The sequence below is a fragment of the Nerophis lumbriciformis genome, linkage group LG17 (genome assembly GCF_033978685.3).
Source record: "Nerophis lumbriciformis linkage group LG17, RoL_Nlum_v2.1, whole genome shotgun sequence".
Taxonomy (NCBI): Eukaryota; Metazoa; Chordata; class Actinopteri; order Syngnathiformes; family Syngnathidae; genus Nerophis; species Nerophis lumbriciformis.
In genome coordinates, this window is record NC_084564.2 from 18,236,159 (window position 1) to 18,258,240 (window position 22,082).

Genomic DNA, 22,082 nt, shown 5'->3' on the forward strand with positions numbered 1-22,082 from the left:
TACAGAAAATTTGACATTTTAAATAGCGGAAAGCTACAAGCCCGATTGTCTGTTTTGATGTTGAGGAAGTTTGCATAGGTTGACAAATGTGGAAGTAGTAAGAACTCTTTAGTTCAACTGAAATATTTTGTCCGGAAAATGTGGAATTCCTAAAACAGTGTTTTTGATTGTCGCGGAATGGTTTAAATTGGTTGAGAAATCTAAAAGGACATTTTGAGAAAAGTTGGGGGAGTGAAGTCCGCCCAAATGTGAAGAATGAGCTAATTTGACAGTGGAATCAGATCGGTTGAGATCGGTTAACATTTTTAGATGGAATTTTGTCATGGTAAATATAGTACATCGGAAAACGGGGGGAATAAATTCTGAGACAAAAGAAATGCATTTCAAGAAGCAGCTGTATTGGACTATAAAGGCATTTCTAATCCAGTGTCTCTAAGCTGTTTTCTTTATATTTCAGTGTAAAAAGCCTAGACTCTATAAGAAAAAGAAACCCAAAATAACATAAGAAAACAATCATCAAAACGGAACAAAAAAAAAATCCCCATTCACCAGTCATTTTAATTAAAATAGAAAAACCATTTCATTTTTGTTAACATTTTCCCTCAAAACATATATTTATCCATATATATATATATATATTTATATATTCATTCTCAAGGCAGTTGGTCATGGCCAAATTAATTGACCTATTCATGGCCATGTTTTTTTTCCAGAAAAGGTAGAAAATATAGCAAATAATTGAAGACAAAGAACCAGCAAAAGCACAGTTTAGGACCACTGCACTGGCCGACAACAATATTTCTTTTCGACGGAAAAGGTGGTGGGGGTGTTGAGAGGGGAGTCTGTCAAGGCAGTGTGGCACACGCTCACACTTAACTCCGGATCAAGTGCAATGTAAAGAGAACACGTTTCATAAAACGACAACATGCTCCTCTTTCACAGCATTCCGCTTGTCCATCGGCGTCCATTTTGCTCGTCTCTCCTTCCTGCAGCAGTAAAGGCTTGGGTCTTCAGTCAGAGTTCTCTGATCTACTCCTAATGGTTGCTTTTCCTTCTTCCGATTTGAATGAATGGAAATAAACCAGCAGATGTGTGACAGATTGCAGTGTTTGAGCTGGGAGAACATTGTAAAATCCCAACATTCCAGCATCTTGCTGTTACAGTAAAAATGTGGCAGATACTTTTAAGCCCTGAATATTGCTTTAACAGTAAATGCGTCCTGTCAGACCAGGACGCATAGCAGAAAAGACTCCTGATATGAAGATGACAATGACGGCAAGCTCTGGCTGCGATTGATTCTCACAGACGAAACGTTAGGATTAGGATGAAAAAAACGACGGGATCATCAAAATAAGCGAGCCACCTTTGACAAAGTGGCATGGCTGCCTGAGGAGGCGGTTCCCTGGGTTATCATTTACAATAAGAGCATGAATGCATGGTGAAACAAAAGCAATGCTTGTGTGTGTGCGTGTGTGTGTGTGTGTGTGAGACAGAGAGAGAGAGAGAGAAGACAAAATGAGAAATCCCTGGGCTACATTATAGATGGCGCAGTGGAGCAAAGGTCCCAACACGCCTCTATCCATCACATCCCTCTGCTACATCGCAACTATGTGCTTCTCTTTTGCAGCTCCTGAATGAAGGCTGTGAATTGAGAAAATGAAAGAAAGAAAAATTAGTGACAGTTATGGTAAAAAGTGGGCATAAAGTTAAATAGCGAGTTCTCCTCTAATAGACGGTGTGTCAACTTTACTAAACAAACACTAACAAGACGTAAAAACTGTTAACATTGAAAATTAATACAGCCATGAAAGTTCAATATTAAGGTTGCTGCAATCAAATTAGGCGTGTCTAAGACTACGCCCTATCAAAAATACGAAATAGTTTGTTCCATCTGGATAGCGGCTAACCTGGCTAAACTAAACCTCGCTTCCAACACGTCACACAACATGCATGACATAACGTCATCAAAGCTTATTTTTAAGCATTCCCTCACAGCAGCTGCATTTTGCAACAAGGAGGTGATAAAACACAGGTAAAAATATAATAAATCTATCTGTGGCAGCATAGGAGAAAGGTCTGGAAAAGTTTTACTTTTCCATCTCATTGCCCATAACTGTGGTGCATCCAAAGACCCTTGATTAAAGTTAGAAACAGAGGCGTCACTAGTTTTTAAAGACAAGGGGACACTTACCTTCCAGGAAATGCACTAATAATAATATAATTATAATAACAATGATGTATTATTATGATTCATATTATAATAGTATTAATCTCTACTTCTGCGATGAGATGGCGACTTGTCCAGGGTGTACCCCGCCTTCCGCCCGATTGTAGCTGAGATAGGCTCCAGCGCCCCCCGCGACCCCAAAAGGGAATAAGCGGTAGAAAATGGATGGATGGATAATCTCTACTTTATACTCTGAAGTAGGCTTAATTTTTAGACAGTTTATGTGATTTTAAATTAATAGTCTGGCCACTTTAATAGATTTTTTTTTATTTAAAAAAAAACAAACAAAAAAAAACTTTTTTCCCCAAAACAAAACCACATTTTTTAGAGGGTTTATCTAGATATGTTGATCACATCTCTAAAAAATAAAATACATAATTAAATTACATGTGTTTTAGAAAACTGTTTTTTTATGTAAAAATACCAAATGTGTGTGCATGGGGCGGTGACGTTTAGAGTGGGTTGGGGGGCCCTTAAGGAGTCTTGTGTATGGGCTCCAGAATTTGGTGCTAAGCCCCTGACTATGTGTCGCAGTAGACCTCATTACTAAACACACTACCTGCACAGCAGACATGGCAACTGTAAAGCTGAGTAAAGCTAAAGTTTACAGTAAGGTTCAGAGGAATTGCCGCTTTTATGAAGTGGAACAAAAGCTGCTAAACAATAGATTACAAATAATCAGATACTATATATTACATATACAGTATTGTAGTGTTTTCCGACTTTTGAGTCGTAGCCATGATATGCCATCAATCTTTTCATGTTGCCCATCTGACGGGCTCCAACAACACACTAATGTGCCGCAGCACAGTGGTTGGAAATGACTGTGCTATTATATATCAAATAACACTATAAAGTAGCAACATTATACATTTAATAATTATACGTTTATTAATTATTTTTTCACTTTCAGCTTTTTCCAATCGTCTAAGTCAATCGATTGCATGAATGATATGGGCTTAGTTTCCTGACACAAACCTGGCAAGGAATCCAACCCCTCTGCTACGAAAGGCAGACGTGTGTACCATTATACCACCACATGTTTTTGAACAAAGATCCATTAATTATTTAAAATATGCAGTGTATAAAAAAGTTCTCTACTTTTGCACGAAGAGCTCCCTTTTAATAAATGCTTCACCCCTAACAGATGGCTGGTACTTGCTACAGCTGAGTAAATGTCCACCATATGATGAAATACAGTATTTTTGTGTTCTCACCTCTGATGATTTCTTCCTTTACTTTATGAAGTTCTTTTCTCACCTCCTCGAGGATTTCCTGCAAAAAAACAAGACAAAAAAATCAGTCACTTTCACCAATATTTTTTAAACGGTGTCTGTCTTGGTCCTGATATTAAGTTACCTGTTTCATTTTCTCTAAGTCTGAGTCGTCTACTGGTCCGCTTGCGTCATTACCGTTGTTTGCAGGCTTCACCCTGCACATTGACAGAACACAAATATAAAAAAATGGGGCTTCTATGTTTAAAACAAAAAACAAAAAAGAGCACTGCAAGGACCAGATGCTATGGCGCTACAATATACAAAATAAAATAATATGCATCATTAGAAGTAGGAAACATTTTGTCATAGTTTTGAATGAAAAATTAAGATTATTATTTTTTTTTTTTTTACAAAATACCTACTGATATATTTGTTTTTCCAAAAGTATTATAAACACACTGTAAACAAAGTAAAAAAAAAAAAGGGCTGAACAGGGAGTCCTACGGGTTTTGACTGTCTGTGAGGCCGTGAATTTGAACAGGCTTCGTCCTGATTGGTGATTGCATGAGCGAGTGGAAGGCAAGGAAAAGGGGAGGAGCAGGGGAGTGACGTTGTCTTCTTTAGCGTGTGACCCCTGCAGTAAACTAAACATGAATATGTCCCCAAAAAAGAGAAATCTCAGAACAAAGTGTTTTTTTTAATTTATAAAATCAATGTTTGGATTAAAACATAAAACAACCATTATTGATATTAATATTATTAATGATACTGCTTGCTTTTATTAATTTTAGTTTTTCCCTTTTTTTAGTATTGTATTAGAAGTAAGTGCTATGTCTTCTCAATGGTTATTTTAAGTATTGTAAATATGGGATTGGGTTGGAGTTGCTCTATTTTCTTTTATTAGATTAACATTCTGTGAGTTTTGTAAATAACATTTCTTAAATACATTTTTACACCGTGCTTATAAGTCATATGTAAGAACTAAGCAGCCAAGAGGAGCTCATGTAACCTGTTTTTAAAAGATTGTATTCTAATTTGCATTCCAATCAATACACCAAGAGAAATTGAATCATGTTGATCAAGAAACGATTCTGAATCAAAGAATGAGAATCAAATCAAATCGTGAGGTGCCAGACTCCTGCCAATTATGCTCGCTTACCTGTATGCTTGAGGTGTGGCAAGATATTAACAAAACATGTCAAATTGAATGATATTTTCAAAACAAACACTAAGCATTTTCTTAAAAGTAGTATTTTTTTGTCAAGTAGACCTGCACACATTTCTGTTTGTTGTATTCTGTTGTAACTGGCAAAATGAAACTAAAAAAAAAAACATTAAAACTTTGACAATTTTGTCAGCTGTGTTATGCATACCTGCCAACTTTTGAAATCAGAAAAACCTAGTAGCCAGGGTCCAGGGGCCGCAGGCCCCGGTAGGTCCAGGACAAAGTCCTGGTGGGGGGTTCAGGCTTTGCCCCCCGACGCAAAATGATTATTAGCATTCAGACAGGTTAAAATGTTGCTAAAACCATCACTTTTCTATCAGTCACAGTGACTTTTCAAAACAAAAATATTACAGCAAAAATCATATGGGTTGATTGACATGTTTATTCTGTAAGCTAACTTCAATCGTTTGAAATTATTTTGACAGTTAATGCCAGTTATCCTGTCAACCTTTCACAAGACTTAAATTTGTTAATTGAAAGTATAAACAGTATAAACACTTTTTACCGTGAACAAATGGTAAAACAGTACTAAACAATTCCATTTAAAAAAAAAATTGGTGTCATTATTAACTTTCTGTCCAAGCTTGTATAATCTACTGCCTTGTTCAATTGTAAAAAATATTCTGTGCCTAAAATTCACATTTCTATCACAATTATCATACTGTAAACATGGTAAGCTAACTTCATTAAAATTAATAGTCCTGTCAATAGCATGGAATTACAATTCAAATGTAGGTTTTTTTGTAAACCTTTCAAAAGAATTCAAAATATGAAAAATTAATGAAAATTAATTTAAGCCATCAGACACTTGAAAAGTGGCACATCACATCTCTAATGTAATCATTTTAACTTTTCAACAGAAATAGCACTGCAAAAATATTAAGGACATACTTCTGTATTTTGGTAGTTATGCTGTCAACATTTAACAAGATTTCTTCAACTTGGACTTGAAAGCATAAATAGTATAAACACTTTTAACAGTATAACAGTACTAAACAATTCCAATAGATAACATTGGTGTCATTACCTTTTTGTTTGCTCAATTATTGCCTCCGTAAATAAAACTTTGGCATTTATCACATCCAAATAATCTGTTTGGGCGACGAAAAACGTTGAACGTTTTCCACTTGTATCGCTAGCAACGGCATTAGACTTGTGTTTTTTTGTCCCAACGTGGTCTTTTACATCGCTAATTCCTCCGTGTCCGATCGAAACATCTTGTCTGCACAAGGTGCAATTCGCGTAGTTTTCACCCTTTTTGGAACGGATAATTATTCCCGGATAGGCTTTTGAATATTCTTCACGGAATGACTGCAGTTTCCTTTTCGGTTTAAGACTCGTATGCGATTTTTCTCCGGCTGATTCCATGATCGTTCGCTTGTTTGGAAACAATGGCAACTGGTGCCTTGGGCTTGGCAGCGGTGCTATAAATAGCCTCGCGCATGGCATTCGGAATGACTCAATAGGAAGTTACGGGAAGCACTGGTAGGGCTGGGCGATATGACTAAAAAATGTATCACGATATAAGTGTTTCATATCAGTCGATATCGATAATTATTGATTAAAAAAAATAAATATTCTAAATAAAGACCAGGAGAAAAAAGGCTGAATTTAAATACTTTTATTTTAAATATAAGTAGGTAGCATGTCCTTCGCTAATTGATCCACCACTGCATCCGTTATTTCTTTATAACGTTTTGAATTTTTGTCATATGGCACTGCTGCCGAGTATCTCTCGATGGTGGTCTGTTGTTGCCGCTTCGGTGCTGTTCCACTTGCACCGGCTGATGTACGGTAGATGGTTGTGGTTGTTTGTTACTGCTGTACTCCAGCGGGTGAGAGCGGCTCAGGTGGTAAAATAAGTTTGTCGTGTCCCCAGACTTGGTCGGGACGACGACCTTGCAAAGTTTGCAGACAGTATTACTCTGATTCGTATCGGACTTAAAAAATCCAAAATACTGCCAAACTGGTGACGTGACGTTTCCTTTTTTATTTACAATTTCCTCTCGTGCCGCCGCACTCATATTCCCGTTTTGTTTCACTCCTCGTCGTCAGCTCGCCGTTGTTGCTTTTTTTTTTCCTGTTAGCATTTCCCAGAATGCCTTGCGGTTCAGGCTCGGCCGTGATAGGTTGAGAGGCCAAAGCCCTTCGTCTGCCTACACCCCCCAGAATGCCGTGCGGTTCCGGCTCGGCATTTCTTCCTATTTTTTCTAACAGAACTCAGTGAAATTATCGAACGTTCTATCGACCCCATTTTCTATTGATATTGATCACATGTCTATCGCGATATATATTGTTATTGTTTTATCGCCCAGCCCTAGGAAGCAGTGTCCATTGTCATTGTTGTTACGCGATTTCGTGAATAAAACTTAAAAAAAAAAAAAAAATTTATTAATGAAAAACCGTATTTTTTATCACTGCAACCGTAACCCGGAATAGGTTGATGAAAACCGTACTAATTACGGGAAAACCGGAGTAGTTGGCAGGTATGGTTATGTTTTGAGACTCCAAACCATTTCTACAGGGGGCAAAATAGGTCTTTCGCCAGTAGGTTGCCAACCACTGGGGTTAAACAAATCCATATCCTAGCAAACTAAACAATGTGATTTGACCAAAAGGGGGCAGCACTGACCATATAGTATCCTACAGCAATGGACATGGCAACACTTTGTGCACGTGTGTGTTCTAAAAGTAAAATGCATTGAACAACAAGCAAGGGTGGGTGGAGTAAGATAACAAGCAGGTGTGGTAGCATGCATACCTGGAACTTTGGGACAATGAGGAGATGGAGTCCATGCTCTTGGGAATGGAATTATTCCTGTTAGTGACATTAACACATGCACACATTCTTAGGATGGAAATGGTGGACTTTCCACATACAACGAACTTGGAAAGCATGCGCAGTGATAAAGGGAAACACTCATGGTGAGTTCACACACACACACACACACACACACACACACACAAATGCATGATGGTGATGACAGCCTGCTGATGCATCCAATGAATTACCTGGACATCGTTGATGATTTCTCCCATGGTCGTCTTATGATGTCTGACAAAGAAAATGGATTTAAAAAAGTGTGAATTTGCTGGAGAATAATTGTAGGCCACAGAGACAAATCTTGACTACTCACCACTGTGACCTGGAGGTTCTGAGTCCTCCTGTGGAGAGCAGACAAAGACACAGTTTATTGTGAGTCATTTGGCAGAATGTGTTTTGTTTTTTTGGTGGATTGAGTCGAGCCCTTTTGTTTCCCTGTTGGACTGGTTTAATTAGCAAACAAGCAGCTACGTACATTGTCTTGTGTCTTCTGAGGCACCTTCTCACCAGTGTCAGTAGCTTTTCTCCTGATGTGAACAAGGAATTGTGTTTTAGACCAAAACAGTAGCAGAAAACGAGGGAGGAACCTTTTTGCCACTTTGAACTGTGATCCCCCACAGTGGTATCTACCTTCGAGCCAAGATGGCACTCATCTCACCCATCAGGTCACCACCTCCTCCAATTGAAGAGTTGCTGCTGCGGCTAGCGTCAGCTTTGCCCCCTGGAGCCGCAGAGGATCCATCTTCTTGCTAAGAGCACAAAGTAATGTACACAAAAGTGATTAAAAGTTACATTCCAAGTTATTACTGTAAACCAGGGGTGTCAAACTCAAATACAGAGTGGGCCAAAATTTAAAACTGAACAAAGCCGCAGGCCAAGGTTGAACAAATGAACCTTTTTGATAGGGACCCAAACAAGTTTTGCATTAAATATTGAACAAGCAAGGCTTATATAACTTTATAGTGACATGCAAAATAGAATTTCAAATAATAATAATAATTAAAAAATATCAATGGCATATCAAATACAATTTAAATAAAAGTTGAATGCCTTTTTTCTATTTGCAGCCTTCTGAGGTAAATATCAACACTAACCTTTTCCACAGGCTAATACATTTGAAAATAAAATAATGAATAAACCAACCATTCAGGACTTTAAACTGCTCAGTTTGCAACACACTGATCTAATCTGATGTGCCCAAGCCAGATACCTGCCATCTTTTCTTGGATGCTAGTTCATTCATGTCGGGGCTCAGGCTTTGAGCTGAGGCATCCCTCATTATCGAACGATAATGAGGGATGCCTCAAACTGCTAGCAGCGACCTAGCCTGGTCGCTGCTAGCAGCGACCGGGCTAGGTCCTGACCATACGTCCTCTTTTCGCTGGACATGTCCTCTTTTGCGGGGCTGACGGGCGGTGTTCCTCAAATGTCCGGCATTTTGAGTTAGGGTTGCGTGTATTTTCAATATACGTTCAGGGTTAAGAAGGTTAAAAACACAACAAATTGTGTGCGCAGCAGCATTCATGAGGGAGGGGGAGAGACAGAGAGAGTTATGATAAACGTGCATGGGTCACCAGGCTCTGCTTTTTATCCATAGATTTATCAGATTTGATTTTTTATTATGTATAGCAGGGGTGTCAAAAGTGTGCATTTTTGTAACATTTTCCTTGTTTTATTTGGCAAGTTGAAAGAACATGGCGCCAGTATGCTGTTTTTTTTCAATAAAATACTGAGAAGGATAGAAATGTAGTTTGTCTCTTTTATCCGATTATTAATCGATTAATCGAAGTAATAATCGACAGATTAATCGATTATCAAATTAATCGTTAGTTGCAGCCCTATTTCATTCATTGACAACTTCTCCAACACAAACATTATTGTTTTTGCACTTTTGGCTTCTTATTAAATAACTTTTTCAAATACATTCAATCTTGCACGTGGAAACTTTAAGTGTGGGCTTTAGTTGATAACACTCCCGTCAGGGGGTGCATTCTACGCCGGGGGTGCATTATACGGCACAACACCTGGAACCTGACGCTACAAGTTGTGTGTGTGTGTGTGTGGGGGGGGGGGGGGGGCTTGGGGTTTGGAGGTAGCGGGGGTGTATATTGTAGCATCCTGGCTGGAAGAGTTAGTGCTGCATGGGATACTGGGTATTTGTTCTGTTGTGTTTATATTGTGTTACTGTGCGGATGTTCTCCCAAAATGTGTTTGTCATTCTTGTTTGGTGTGGATTCACATTGTGGCGTATACTTCTAACAATGTTAAAGGTTTTTTTACTGGCACCCTCAGTATCGCTGAAGGTCAAGTATGCGTTGCATTCACTTCTGTGTGTGTGCGCAAAGCCGCACATATTATGTAACTGAGCCAGCACTTGTTGGACTGAACGAAAAGGGGACGTTACAATCCTCGGGAGGGGCACCGAAATTTGGGAGTCTCCCGGGAGGTTTGGCAAGTATGAGAATTAGCGGTGTACCGCGGCACCGGCGCTATATATATATATATATATATATATATATATATATATATATATATATATATATATATATATATATATATATATATATATATATATATATATATATATATATATATATATATATATATATATATATATATATATATATATATATATATATATATATATATATATATATGTATATATATATGTATGCGGTAATATACGTTGAAAAATAAAGCTATTGTAGATCCACGCTGATGTCCGTGTTTCCTCTATTTAAACGCTATAAAAAGATTAGTACCCTCTATAATATACTGACCTATGCATATCTATTCATAAATTATATTACTTTATTTAATTTTCTCTGAAAAAAACACTCACTTTCAAGGTGTGGCAACTTTTATATTATTTTGTAGTAGTAGTAGTAGCGACTTCCTTGTTCATTCACGGAATCCAGTGTACTTCCTTTGTTTTCACTTTATCGAACTGCGCATGCTAGTGGGGCTGCAGTGGGGCCTGTGCACGTTTACACTGGAGTCTGGTAAAGATCACATTTTACTTGGAGTGTAAACAGTCAGCTGGAATAAAATCAGATTTTGGAAAAAAACAAAACGATTTGGGCCACTTTCGCCTGCAGTGTAAACGTAGACATAAACCGCTTCGGGGTGTGACAGACCACTGTTTTACAACCCCAACAAGTCAAGCACATAGAGGGCAAATAAACTCAAAGTGGTTGGCATACAGAGAACGTAAAATTGAGATTAAAAATTAGATTAACTTGATTAAAAAACATAACATGCCAATTATGACTAAATAATTCAATAATACAAAACTAAGATGGAGGCAGCTTAGCATGTATTGACCTAATTTGGATTTATTTCAGGCACAAAATGAGTGGCCTAAAAAGTAACTTTTTTTGGTTTGCGGCCCTTTGAGTTAAAGGTTTTGACAATTGACATTCCTGCGCTTTTGAAAAGACAAGGTAACTCGCACTGACAATAGGTCGTTTTCACCTTGTCAAAATTGGGTGCCATTTCTCCTCTCTCCCCTGTCCTCCCAGTGTTCTGCAGCATCACTTCACTTAAACGCTGTATCACTGCAACCTTCCCAACATTCTTGCTCAATGATATAACATTGGTACGAGCTTCATACTCACTTTAGACGTCTTGCGAAGCTTTGCTCCTGATAGGGCGGCCGCCAAGCCCCCGGCTCCTCCACCACCAAGACCCCCAGCTCCAGCAGAGGGCAGGGGTGGAGGTGGCGGTGGTCCTCCGGATGGGGGTCCGGATGGGGGTCCGGATGGGGGTCCAGCTGGCGGCGGTCCTGGAGGGGGAGGGACGCCAGCGGGCGGAGGAGGCCCAGGGGGAGGGGGAGGAGCCGGCGGAGGAGCAAGGCCACCAGGGGCCAATGTTGGAGCTGGAGGAACAGAGACTACTAAAAGATGATAGTGCGTCTTTTTGGCACTTGGCTGGTATGTTCCACGTCTAAGGAAGATGTGAACACAGTTGAATGATTATTTTTCCTAACCTGCTGCAGCTTGTCGCTCTCTCTCCTGATGCTCACGCTCCTGACGCTCACGCTCCTGACGCTCACGTTCCTGCTGTTCCAACCTGCAGACACAGAAGTCACCGACACATTGTACATGTTATATCTCTTAAAGGGGGACTGCACGTTTTTTGGGGAATGTTGCCTATTGTTCACAATCATTATGAGAGGCAAGAACACAAATGTTTTTTATGATTTTAAAGATGATAAAAAAAACGCTTGAAAGATGCAGCTAATGGGAGTCACCGTTGTAGCCTTTAAAGCCCTCTAAAACAACTTCAAAAGCCTCCAGCAACGTTTTATATACCGGTACACACTGCAAATCTATATATAATGTAAATGTAGTAACAGACATGTTCATAACAATATGTTTTATGTTCAATATTTACCGTATTTTGATCATTTTAATCATTTCCGGGATTTATTCCTTCCGCACATTGATTTCTGTTTCCATAGCAACGCACGTCTGACTTCTGGCAATAACTTGTGTTCCTACTTCCGGAATCAAACACGTTTGTGTTCTAATCATAGCAGACTTGATAACAGACAACGAAGACAACTATTTTTGGACATTTGAGGATTCACAACCTTATTTTTTTAAGCTAAATATACGAAGAATGAACTACTGTTTATGTAAGCGAGAACGAGGAAGAGGGTGAAACGTTGGAGCAGACGGAAGCCGGGAGAGTGTGGTGAAATCAACTCGAAGCTACAAATGGCGGAATTTGAAGCCGTGCTATTTTCGACAAAATAGCGTGCTTACCCAAAATCAACAGGAAACATCCCAGGCCAGCTGGACCAGACAAACAACTGTCCATCAAGTGAGTCATTATTAAATTGATCCTGATACACGCAGCACGCCATGAGTGTCATTACAACTGGAGTGCATACGCTCTCTGCTAGCTCAGCTGTGTACAAACAAAACACGAAATGTGGGCAATACATGACAGATACTAAATAGGCGTTCTATCGCATTGTGTTGTGCATTACAAACTCAAACGCGTTTCGTGCTGAAGTAGAAACTAGCTTATCTCTTGCCGTAGTTAGCTTTTACGGCGAATACTGCAGCACGCCGATGTGTTACTACAATAGAAAAATTATTCCGCACTGCTCGCTCTTACAATAACAATGTTGCAACAGCTTGGTTATTATACAGGTTGCGGAACGTAAATGAAGTATTGTTGGCGGTTTTTGAATGCAATTTTAAAGTGATTTGTGAGGTAGAATTGATTGCTACCATTGGCTGTATTGCAAGCCACAAAGAACGAGCCGATTTTGATGTTAGAAAGCGAAAAAAAAAAAAAATCTTTTGTATTCTATTTATATTTCTTGTATTATATGAGGGACGGCGTGGCGCAGTGGAGGAGTGGCCGTGCGCAACCCGAGGGTCCCTGGTTCAATCCCCACCTAGTACCAACCTCGTCATGTCCGTTGTGTCTTGAGCAAGACACTTCACCCTTGCTCCTGATGGGTGCTGGTTAGCGCCTTGCATGGCAGCTCCCTCCATCAGTGTGTGAATGTGTGTGTGAATGGGTAAATGTGGAAGTAGTGTCAAAGCGCTTTGAGTACCTTGAAGGTAGAAAAGCGCTATACAAGTACAACCCATTTATCATTTATTTATTTATTTATTCTTGTTTATCATAATGATTGTAAACAATAGGCAGAATTCCAAAAAAAGTGCAGTTTCCCTTGAACAAGGGATGTCTTATACAGGGCTGGATGATTATGGCATAAATGATATATAATTATTTTGATTGACACTGAAATCACAATTAATGACTCGATTATTCACTAATTTGAAAACATGAGTGTTTGTTGTACCACCAAAACGCAACTTTAAATATAATTTAAATGAACAACGGATATAAATTAGTTGTCCGCTCAAATTTTAAAAAATTCATTTTTTTTACCTTTTACACTTATTTGATCACCATATAGTGTGTGTGCTTTTGGTGTCATAAATAAAAAATATTAAGTGCAAACATTTGTGCAATACATCTTTGGATGATTTTGACCAACATTTTATATTATAATTTTATTTTATATTTTATTTTAATTCAAAGCACAATACATTTTTAAAATGTATCAGTACCGGTAAGTGTTTTAGTACATTATGCTTGTGTAAGGTACAGTTTTGCAACCTTTATTTTGTCAAGAGACAACTTGAGGCTGTAAAATAAAAAATTAAGCGTGAGCATCTCAAGTTGCGATGGCTGTCCGTTTGTTCATTGATCTTACAATAATGATGTCATCCACAATAACCCAAGCAGATGAGCTGTGTCATGGGGTATATAGGTTGTTCTTGCTAGCTTTAGCTTCATAGTTTAGTCGGCTTTTCAAGTGGCCGTCTCGACAATGTTTAAACTATGACGTGTTTAGGGGATGAATGAGCGGTCCCGGACACATTATTTTCCCAAACAAATGTTCATTCTCCTCACAATGACAGCACTTCCCTTATGTCAATTTCAGAGATATTCTGCGCTTAAAATCAGACTACGTTTATTTTGAGACTCTGTCCTCGGTTATGTTAACGCAAAAATGCCTTATTTTTCTGTCGAGTATATTGATTATTAATTCGGCATATTTGCACGGTATTATATAGAAAGTAGCAACCATGGTGAGATCCTAAACTTCGAGTGGACGTGGTCTTGTTTTCATATACGCTCACTCATCCGTTTCACCGTCAAAAGCTCAGGAATTTGTATGCACGTTGCGCATGCAATTAATCTTAAAAAAAAAAAAAAAAAAGTATTATGTTTTTATAATCGTAAAAAGCTGAAATTGAAATGTGATTATTTGTACAGCATTATAGTCTGATATTATATTAATTATCGGCATATTACTGGCCAAATTTTTTGGAATGGTAATCAGGGGAAAATGGATAACTAAATGCCAAATTTATTAATGTGTGTCATTGCATTGACCATATGCGCGGTCGCTACAAAGTAATATAAAGTCTACTGCACAGGTTGTGGTCGATAAGAAGTCCACAGATGGACTCTGTGGCCTAATTCGACTGCTTCAGTTCTCTTCAACTAAGTCCCTTCACCCCCACCACATCTGGCATGCTGCAGCAACAGCTGTATGCAACATAGAATGCAAACATGCAGCCACTTGAGAGCAGACACCAGGGCTATTCAACTACATAATGAAGAGGGCCGCAGTTTCAAGAGCCCAAGGGCTCAGGGGCCGGTGTAGATGTTTAGTCAGAAAGTGCCTCCGCAGGTTATATTTCTTTGAGACTACGTTTACTTAATTGCAAAGTAAACACATCGGCTTTCACACCGCACTGACAATAAATTAATTATTCTGCCCTGGCTACTCGTTTCCAACGTGTGCAGCTAGTTAAAAGCATAAAGAAACCAAAAGTTTTGTGGAGGATTTGATGTTCCTTCTTTTGCATTCTTCTTCTACTTCCTCAGTTTTGTCTTTACACTTCTTCATTTAGGTTTGTTAAACTGAAAATATAAACATAAAAAAAATGTCTATTGTGTATTTTACATAAATATTGTTCATTGTGTATAGAAATTACACAACATTCTAACACCAAACATTGTATGTGACTTATCGCAATTAAATATAAGGTGTAGCATTGTTGTCCTCCAGTAGTTAAATTTAAAGCTAAATGTATTTTTAGAGGTTTGATCGGCAGAGTCACTCTCAGGCAAATAACATGTCCACGTATACAAGACATTACAAAGTCAGCATTTTAAATACAAAACAAACTAAATATATTTATGCACAATATCTACTTCACATATAACGGATATCACAATATCTATCTACAAATGTTTGACCAAGTTTCGTGTTGAAGCTTACACGCTGGGATTTCTACCATTGTTGCTGCTTGTCTGAATCAATGTTGTTAAAAGTCAGATTTTTGCAATGTATTTAGACTTCTTTTCAGGATTGAATGAGCTCACCCAACTGCTGCTTCATTGTGACACATGCCGCCCTGTTTCCCCCTGCGGGGTAGCGGGAGTACTGCATACATGATCAACCCAAGGCTCAATAGTTTCAACAAGCCTATTTGGCCGATGTTTGGTGGGCAAAATGAAAAGCTTTGGTGGGCTGGATGTGGCCCGCGAGCCGCCAGTTGAATAGGACTGCCGTGCACGGTGTGACTGTCACTTTAAATGTGACTAAATGCCCTCAGGGAGGGTTGATCATGTCTATATCGCTTTAAACTTATCTCGCCATCGGACACATGTATACATGCCATTATTCTTGTATTTCCGCATTCATCCAATATAAAACCAGGGGTGTAAATAACATCTACCCGCTTATAAATCTGTGATGGATTTTGAAGGTTTTAATAGCAGTGCTTTACTCTCTAAGCCACAGCAGGACAGCAAGCAGCAGGACAAACAGTCAGTTGACGGACAACCTCTCTGGCCAATCACAAAGCTTTTAGTCCAAATGAGATTAAATGTTTAATGCCAAGTCTGTGCAAGCAAGCATGGTGCCGCCATAATGAGGAACAGATAAATGGATGAAGGTGGGGCTGATGTGAGATGTGTCCGCCGTGCTGTCTATTTAACCTTTAACCTATAGGGGCCGACTGCAAGTTTAGCGGTGCCAAGCTAATGCCCTTAAATCCTTTGCGTATGCTTGTGTGCAAAACTTCCAAGAGGACTAATGCAGAGCTTAGGCGACCTGGATTGACTATTGATTGTTAAATCAAGTCAATGTAATAATTTACATTCATGGACATCGCTGTACAGAGGTACACAACTACCGTAATTGTACTCAAAATGCTTTCAAAGGCATGCTAGCATACATGTAATCCAGATATCATAAATGTTTTCTGCTTTTTAGACAAATGGTCAATGATTTACGCCAAATTAGTTGCTATATCCCTCCCGCCCATGTGAAGTGAAGTGAAGTGAATTACATTTATATAGCGCTTTTTCTCAAGTGACTCAAAGCGCTTTACATAGTGAAACCCAATATCTAAGTTACATTTAAACCAGTGTGGGTGGCACTGGGAGCAGGTGGGTAAAGTGTCTTGCCCAAGGACACAACGGCAGTGACTAGGATGGCGGAAGCGGGGATCGAACCTAGAACCCTCAAGTTGATGGCACGGCCGCTCTACCAACCGAGCTATACCGTCCCACTGGTTCCTGGTTCGATCCCCGGCTTCCGCCATCCTAGTCACATCCATGGTGTCCTTGGACAAGACACTTCACCCCTGCTCCTGATGGGTCGTGGTTAGGGCCTTGCATGGCAGCTCCCGCCATCAGTGTGTGAATGTGGAAATAGTGTCAAAGCGCTATACAAGTATAGCCTACTTATTTACCATTTGTCAATCACCTCTAGCTGTGTACAAAATTGCATGGCGATTCTGCTAACTACAGTGAGTGTTTTATAGAGCGCATGAGTGAGAAATTTCAAGTCAATCCAATTTTGATTTAGTAATAGCGCCACCACAATGTAGTGTACTGGTCTGTAAATTAGTGTGTCCTACATTTTTCCCATTACTGGCTCCCCTATCTTAAAACTTTGTCTTTACTGCATAAACACACTGCATTCTCACACTGAATAACGCAGAGAGCACATGCAAAAGGCATTCAAAATGCAATTTGGTATATGGACATCCCGATTAGTATTTGTGGCCTCCGATCCAATTTTTTGGCCTCAAATCCAATTCAATACTTTGACAATAGATTATAGAACGAAACGTGTTTTATAGCAAGTAACTAAACAAGCGCAATAACACATTTTTATGAAGCTTCTCTGCTTAGGCTGCTGCCCCCGCGACCCGACCTCGGATAAGCGGAAGAAAATGGATGGATATCTTATTAAATTCAGAATTTGATAGCACTGTTGTAAATCAGATGATGTATTAAAAATGTGTGGTATTAAATGCTATATACAAGGTTTTTTAACAAAATAAAGTTAATAGTGCACAATAACGAAACAAAAGCAAAAACTACCATTGTTTCCAACTTAAATCATTTGGGTTTGCCCTTAAAGCCTTCTTGTATCCAGAGACTGCCTGAGTTTGTAAACAATAACAAAAACGACCAAAAAATGATTATGTAAGAAGAACCAGAAATAGAAAAATATTAATCTAATCACTTTAGTATCGTTTATATACGGATACCATACTAGGTATCGATAGCATCAACATCTGGATCGATCCCCCCGTACTTTAAAGCTTTATCAGTTAGCTACTTGTGTCATCCTGCTTAGTTTGTGTGTGTGTGTGTAACATGTTTAGCCATTCATTTTCCTTTCAAGTCCTCTAGTGATAATACTTGAAGAAACTCACCAACTTTATTTTTCGCCATGGTGGTGAGGATTAGTGTCACAGAAGCGACTTTGCTCTGTGGATAGACGACCGACCATTGCAGCTTTCTTTCAAATCGAACCGGTGTTATGGCAAGACCCCCACCCTCCTTGAATTCACATGTTTGAATCCTGAAATGTAATTGTGTCTCCCCGAGTGTGCATCAATTTTAAAGGAATCTGTCACGTGAGTGCACTCTCTAGCCATGTAAATAAAAAAGGCAAATACTGGGCCCTGATCTGATACCATGATTTGGACAGCTTTAGCTTGGTATATTGATATTAAGACTAGCAATTAGTTACATTTCAGGGTTTCGTACCTGCGCTGCTGCTCAATTTCTTCAGGAGATGGACCGTTTGACACTGGCCGAGGAAGCGTGGCATAACCTGACAAAAATGACAGAACACACATTCAATAGATATACAATGGAGAATGAAGATTCTGACTCAAACATATCATACGCATGCTATTGTTACGTTTAAGTCACTCATGCACTCTTTAAAGGAAATAGCACCTGCATCTGCCATAGAGTTGAGCACCTCCACAGCGTGCGCCATGCCATTGGCAAAGAGCGCAGCATCCTCCTTGCTGCCAAAGTTAAGTCCCCACACCTGTCGAGCATCCCGCCACTGGTGGAAATTAGGTGTGGCCTGGTTGTACTTCAAGCCTCTCACGATAGGACAATTTATAACCACCTGGGAGGACACAAAATCAATGCAAAAACGACAAATATGACTTTCTCTTTTTAATCCACATTGACCCAAGTGAAAGGACAAGAAAAGGATAAAAATGGTTTCTATCATGCGTCCTCGTGGTTTGCTCATGCAATCCAGTAGGTGGCGTCAAGCCGATGAATCCAGAGGGAAACAATGTTGTGGTTTTGAGTGTTGCCTGAATGTGCTGACATGCCATTTTACTATTTGTTTAACAGCCTCTGGATTCCACAGAGCACAGACCAAGAGGCGACAGTGAATATCATACAGAAACGACCACGTTGGAGGAGAGAAACAGGAAAAAAGTTGCCTTAACTATATCAGCATCTCCACGTCTTTTGCTATCAGACACGCGCATTAGAGAAAATAGTCCAGACTGAGTAACAAACCCTTCCCTAAATTGTCACAGGAAATGCTTGAACAACTATCTCACAGGAAGCATCATCCACTTTGAGACTCGCTCTCTGGGGAACACTTTAGTGTTGTGAATGTTTAAAACGGAGAGACGCTGAGGCAGCAGGCACAGTGAGAGCGTGCAAGACAAGAATAGATCCCTCCAAACTCACTTAACCATTGTTACTGATCTTCATCTAACGCTATCTCCTGAGTCACGATCTGGTAATACTGAAAGTAATTGTTAGTGATACAACCTGACATCACTAGTAGATGGAGAGAAATGGCTTATTTTTCTGCTTTTATTTACAATGTAACGTGAGATGTCTGAACCGCTTTCAGCGCTACGCTACCACAATGTCGCAACCATTTCTATTTCCGGTATTGTGGTCATCACAATGTTAGTCTGTGCCATCGCTGGTATCCTGTGTAGTAATAGATGTAAAAATAAATGAATATACACGCCAGGAGCCTCACCTGCTGATCTGTTTGCATCTTGCGGCCCACTATCCGGAAGGCGTTGTTGGAGGGGTTGTGATAGATCTGCACCCGGCTGAAGGCTTGGGGCCCAGCACCTGCCGGCAGCCATTTCTTGTTGCCATCGTCGTAGATCATCACAGTGGCCCGAGCCTGGCAGATACTCGACTCACTAGAATGGAGGGCAGCGCAAGACAAGAGGACGCATATTTAGTTTATGAGTCTGAAATTACAATAGTCACCATAATAGCAGCCATGTCTAATTCAACCACAAGTTAGACCAGCCATCTTCTGCATATATTTAAGCAAATATTTAGTATGTAAAGATCAACGATCCTGTCCGTCCTAAGAATTCTATTCAACCACTCATTCTTAATTACAGAGCACTTGATCATACTAGACAGTGTCATGACTTCTTATTCCTCAGACATTAGCCAACTATCCAGCCCACATCCTGTCTAGATCAAACACTCTCGAGTGACCAACTATTAGGTCATCTCCTGCCACTACTATCAGATAGAATGATTGCATAAGGGAGCATATGAGCAAATGAGACCAATAAAAAGAGTAAATAAATGATAAATGGGTTATACTTGTATAGCGCTTTTCTACCTTCAAGGTACTCAAAGCGCTTTGACAGTATCACCACATTCACCCATTCACACACACATTCACACACTGATGGCGGGAGCTGCCATGCAAGGCGCTAACCAGCAGCCATCAGGAGCAAGGGGTGAAGTGTCTTGCCCAAGGACACAACGGACGTGACTAGGATGGTAGAAGGTGGGGATTGAACCCCAGTAACCAGCAACCCTCCGATTGCTGGCACGGCTACTCTACCAACTTCCCCACGCCGAGTAATGCGGTATATTAATCTTATGTGAGAAAAAAACAAGTTTGATTGCAAACAAGATCGAAGGCACAACCACAATGGAGGTTGACAAAGACAGGAAGTTTTGCCGAGCTTCGGAATCTTCCACCTGTGTCTTCATCACCACAGGAAAACCAATGAATGTGCGTTTGTATTAAGTTTGCAGAAAAAAAACCCTGAACTAACATTCAGGTACACTGTAAAACATTTTAACTGTAATATACTGGCAGCTCAGTCGACAACATTTTACAGTAAAAAATAAAAACAGCATAATTTTTCCATTTACAGTAACACTGTAAAAAAAAGATAAAGAAAATGACCGTATATATTATAATAAAAAAAAACTGGCAGCTCAGTAGCCAGCATATTGCTGTAAAAGTATATATTTAAAAGTTATTTGATGTATAAAAAAAACTGTAAAGTACAGTAAAGTTTTGTCGACTGAACTGCCAGTTTTTAGGGTAAAATCTACAGATTCTTTACAGTGTACGATTGAGTCAGGCAAGGCTCTAAAAATAGTGACACCAAACAAGTACAAACCCCAAAACCAGTCAAGTTGCCACATTGTGTAAATCGTAAATAAAAACAGAATACAATGATTTGCAAATCTTTTTAAACCTATATTCAACTGAATAGACTGCAAAGACAAGATACTTAACATTCAAACTAGAAAACGTCGTTATTTTTTGCAAATATTAGCTCTATTGGAATTTGATTCCTGCAACATGTTTCAAAACAGCTGGCACAAGAAGCAAAAAAGACAGAGAGATGAGGAATGCTCATCAAATACTTATTGGGAACATCCCACAGGTGAACAGGCTAATTGGGAACAGGTGGGTGCCATGATTGGGTATAAAAGCAGCTTCCATGAAATGCTCAGTCATTCACAAACAAGGTCACCACTTTGTGAACAAATGCGTCAGCAAACTGTCCAACAGTTTAAGAACAACATTTTTCAACGAGCAATTGCAAGGACTTTAGGGATTTCACCATCTATGGTCCGTAATATCATCAAAGGGTTCAGAGAATCTGAAGAAATCCCTGCACGTAAGCGATGATATTACGGACCTTCGATCCATCAGGCGGTACTGCATCAAAAAGCAACCTCAGTGTGTAAAGGATATCACCACATGGGCTCAGGGACACTTCAGAAAACCACTGTCAGTAACTACAGTTCGTCGCTACATCTGTGAGTGCAAGTTAAAACTCTACTATGCAAAGCGAAAGCACACCCAGAAACGCCGCCTGATTCGCTGGGCCCGAGATCATCTAAGATGGACTGATGCAAAGTGGAAAAGTGTTCTGTGGTCTGACGAGTCCACATTTGAAATTGTTTTTGCAAACTGTGGACGTTGTGTCCTCCGGAACAAAGAGGAAAAGAACCATCCGGATTGTTATAGGCGCAAAGTTCAAAAGCCAGCCTCTGTGATGGTATGGGGGTGTATTAGTGCCCAAGGCATGGGTAACTTACACATCTGTGAAGGCACCATTAATGCTGAAAGGTACATACAGGTTTTGGAGCAACATGTGTTGCCATCCAAGCAACGTTATCATGGACGCCCCTGCATATTTCAGCAAGACAATGCACAACAGCGTGGCTTCATAGTAAAAGAGTGCGGGTACTAGACTGGCCTGCCTGTAGTCCAGACCTGTCTCCCATTGGAAATGTGTGGCGCAATATGAAGCCTAAAATACCACAACAGAGACCCCAGACTGTTGAACAACTTAAGCTGTACATCAAGCAAGTATGGCAAATAATTCCACCTGAAAAGCTTCAAAAATTGGTCTCCTCAGTTCCCAAATGTTTACTGAGTGTTCTTAAAAGGAAAGGCCATGT

The 22,082-nt window shown here is 39.6% G+C and overlaps 1 protein-coding gene across 4 annotated transcripts in view; it reads right to left on the reverse strand.

Moving 5' to 3' along the window:
* Nucleotides 1-377: 377 nt before the first annotated feature.
* Nucleotides 378-22,082, reverse strand: part of vaspb (vasodilator stimulated phosphoprotein b) — a 49,756-nt gene continuing 28,051 nt past the window's right edge. Inside the window, exons 2-14 of one of the 4 annotated variants that reach the window (XM_061972667.1) lie at nucleotides 19,375-19,546; nucleotides 18,306-18,486; nucleotides 18,111-18,177; nucleotides 11,482-11,564; nucleotides 11,111-11,370; nucleotides 8,124-8,242; nucleotides 7,969-8,020; nucleotides 7,807-7,834; nucleotides 7,682-7,724; nucleotides 7,431-7,487; nucleotides 3,587-3,659; nucleotides 3,445-3,502; nucleotides 1,328-1,641 (exon numbers count right to left, since the gene is read on the reverse strand). In XM_061972667.1, the coding sequence (XP_061828651.1) occupies nucleotides 1,607-1,641; nucleotides 3,445-3,502; nucleotides 3,587-3,659; nucleotides 7,431-7,487; nucleotides 7,682-7,724; nucleotides 7,807-7,834; nucleotides 7,969-8,020; nucleotides 8,124-8,242; nucleotides 11,111-11,370; nucleotides 11,482-11,564; nucleotides 18,111-18,177; nucleotides 18,306-18,486; nucleotides 19,375-19,546 (1,228 nt within the window). In that variant the 3' untranslated portion in view covers nucleotides 1,328-1,606. Of the gene's footprint in view, nucleotides 1,642-3,444; nucleotides 3,503-3,586; nucleotides 3,660-7,430; nucleotides 7,488-7,681; nucleotides 7,725-7,806; nucleotides 7,835-7,968; nucleotides 8,021-8,123; nucleotides 8,243-11,110; nucleotides 11,389-11,481; nucleotides 11,565-18,110; nucleotides 18,178-18,305; nucleotides 18,487-19,374; nucleotides 19,547-22,082 lie in introns of all 4 variants that reach the window. The other 3 variants (XM_061972666.1, XM_061972665.1, XM_061972668.2) reach the window with 3 other exon arrangements.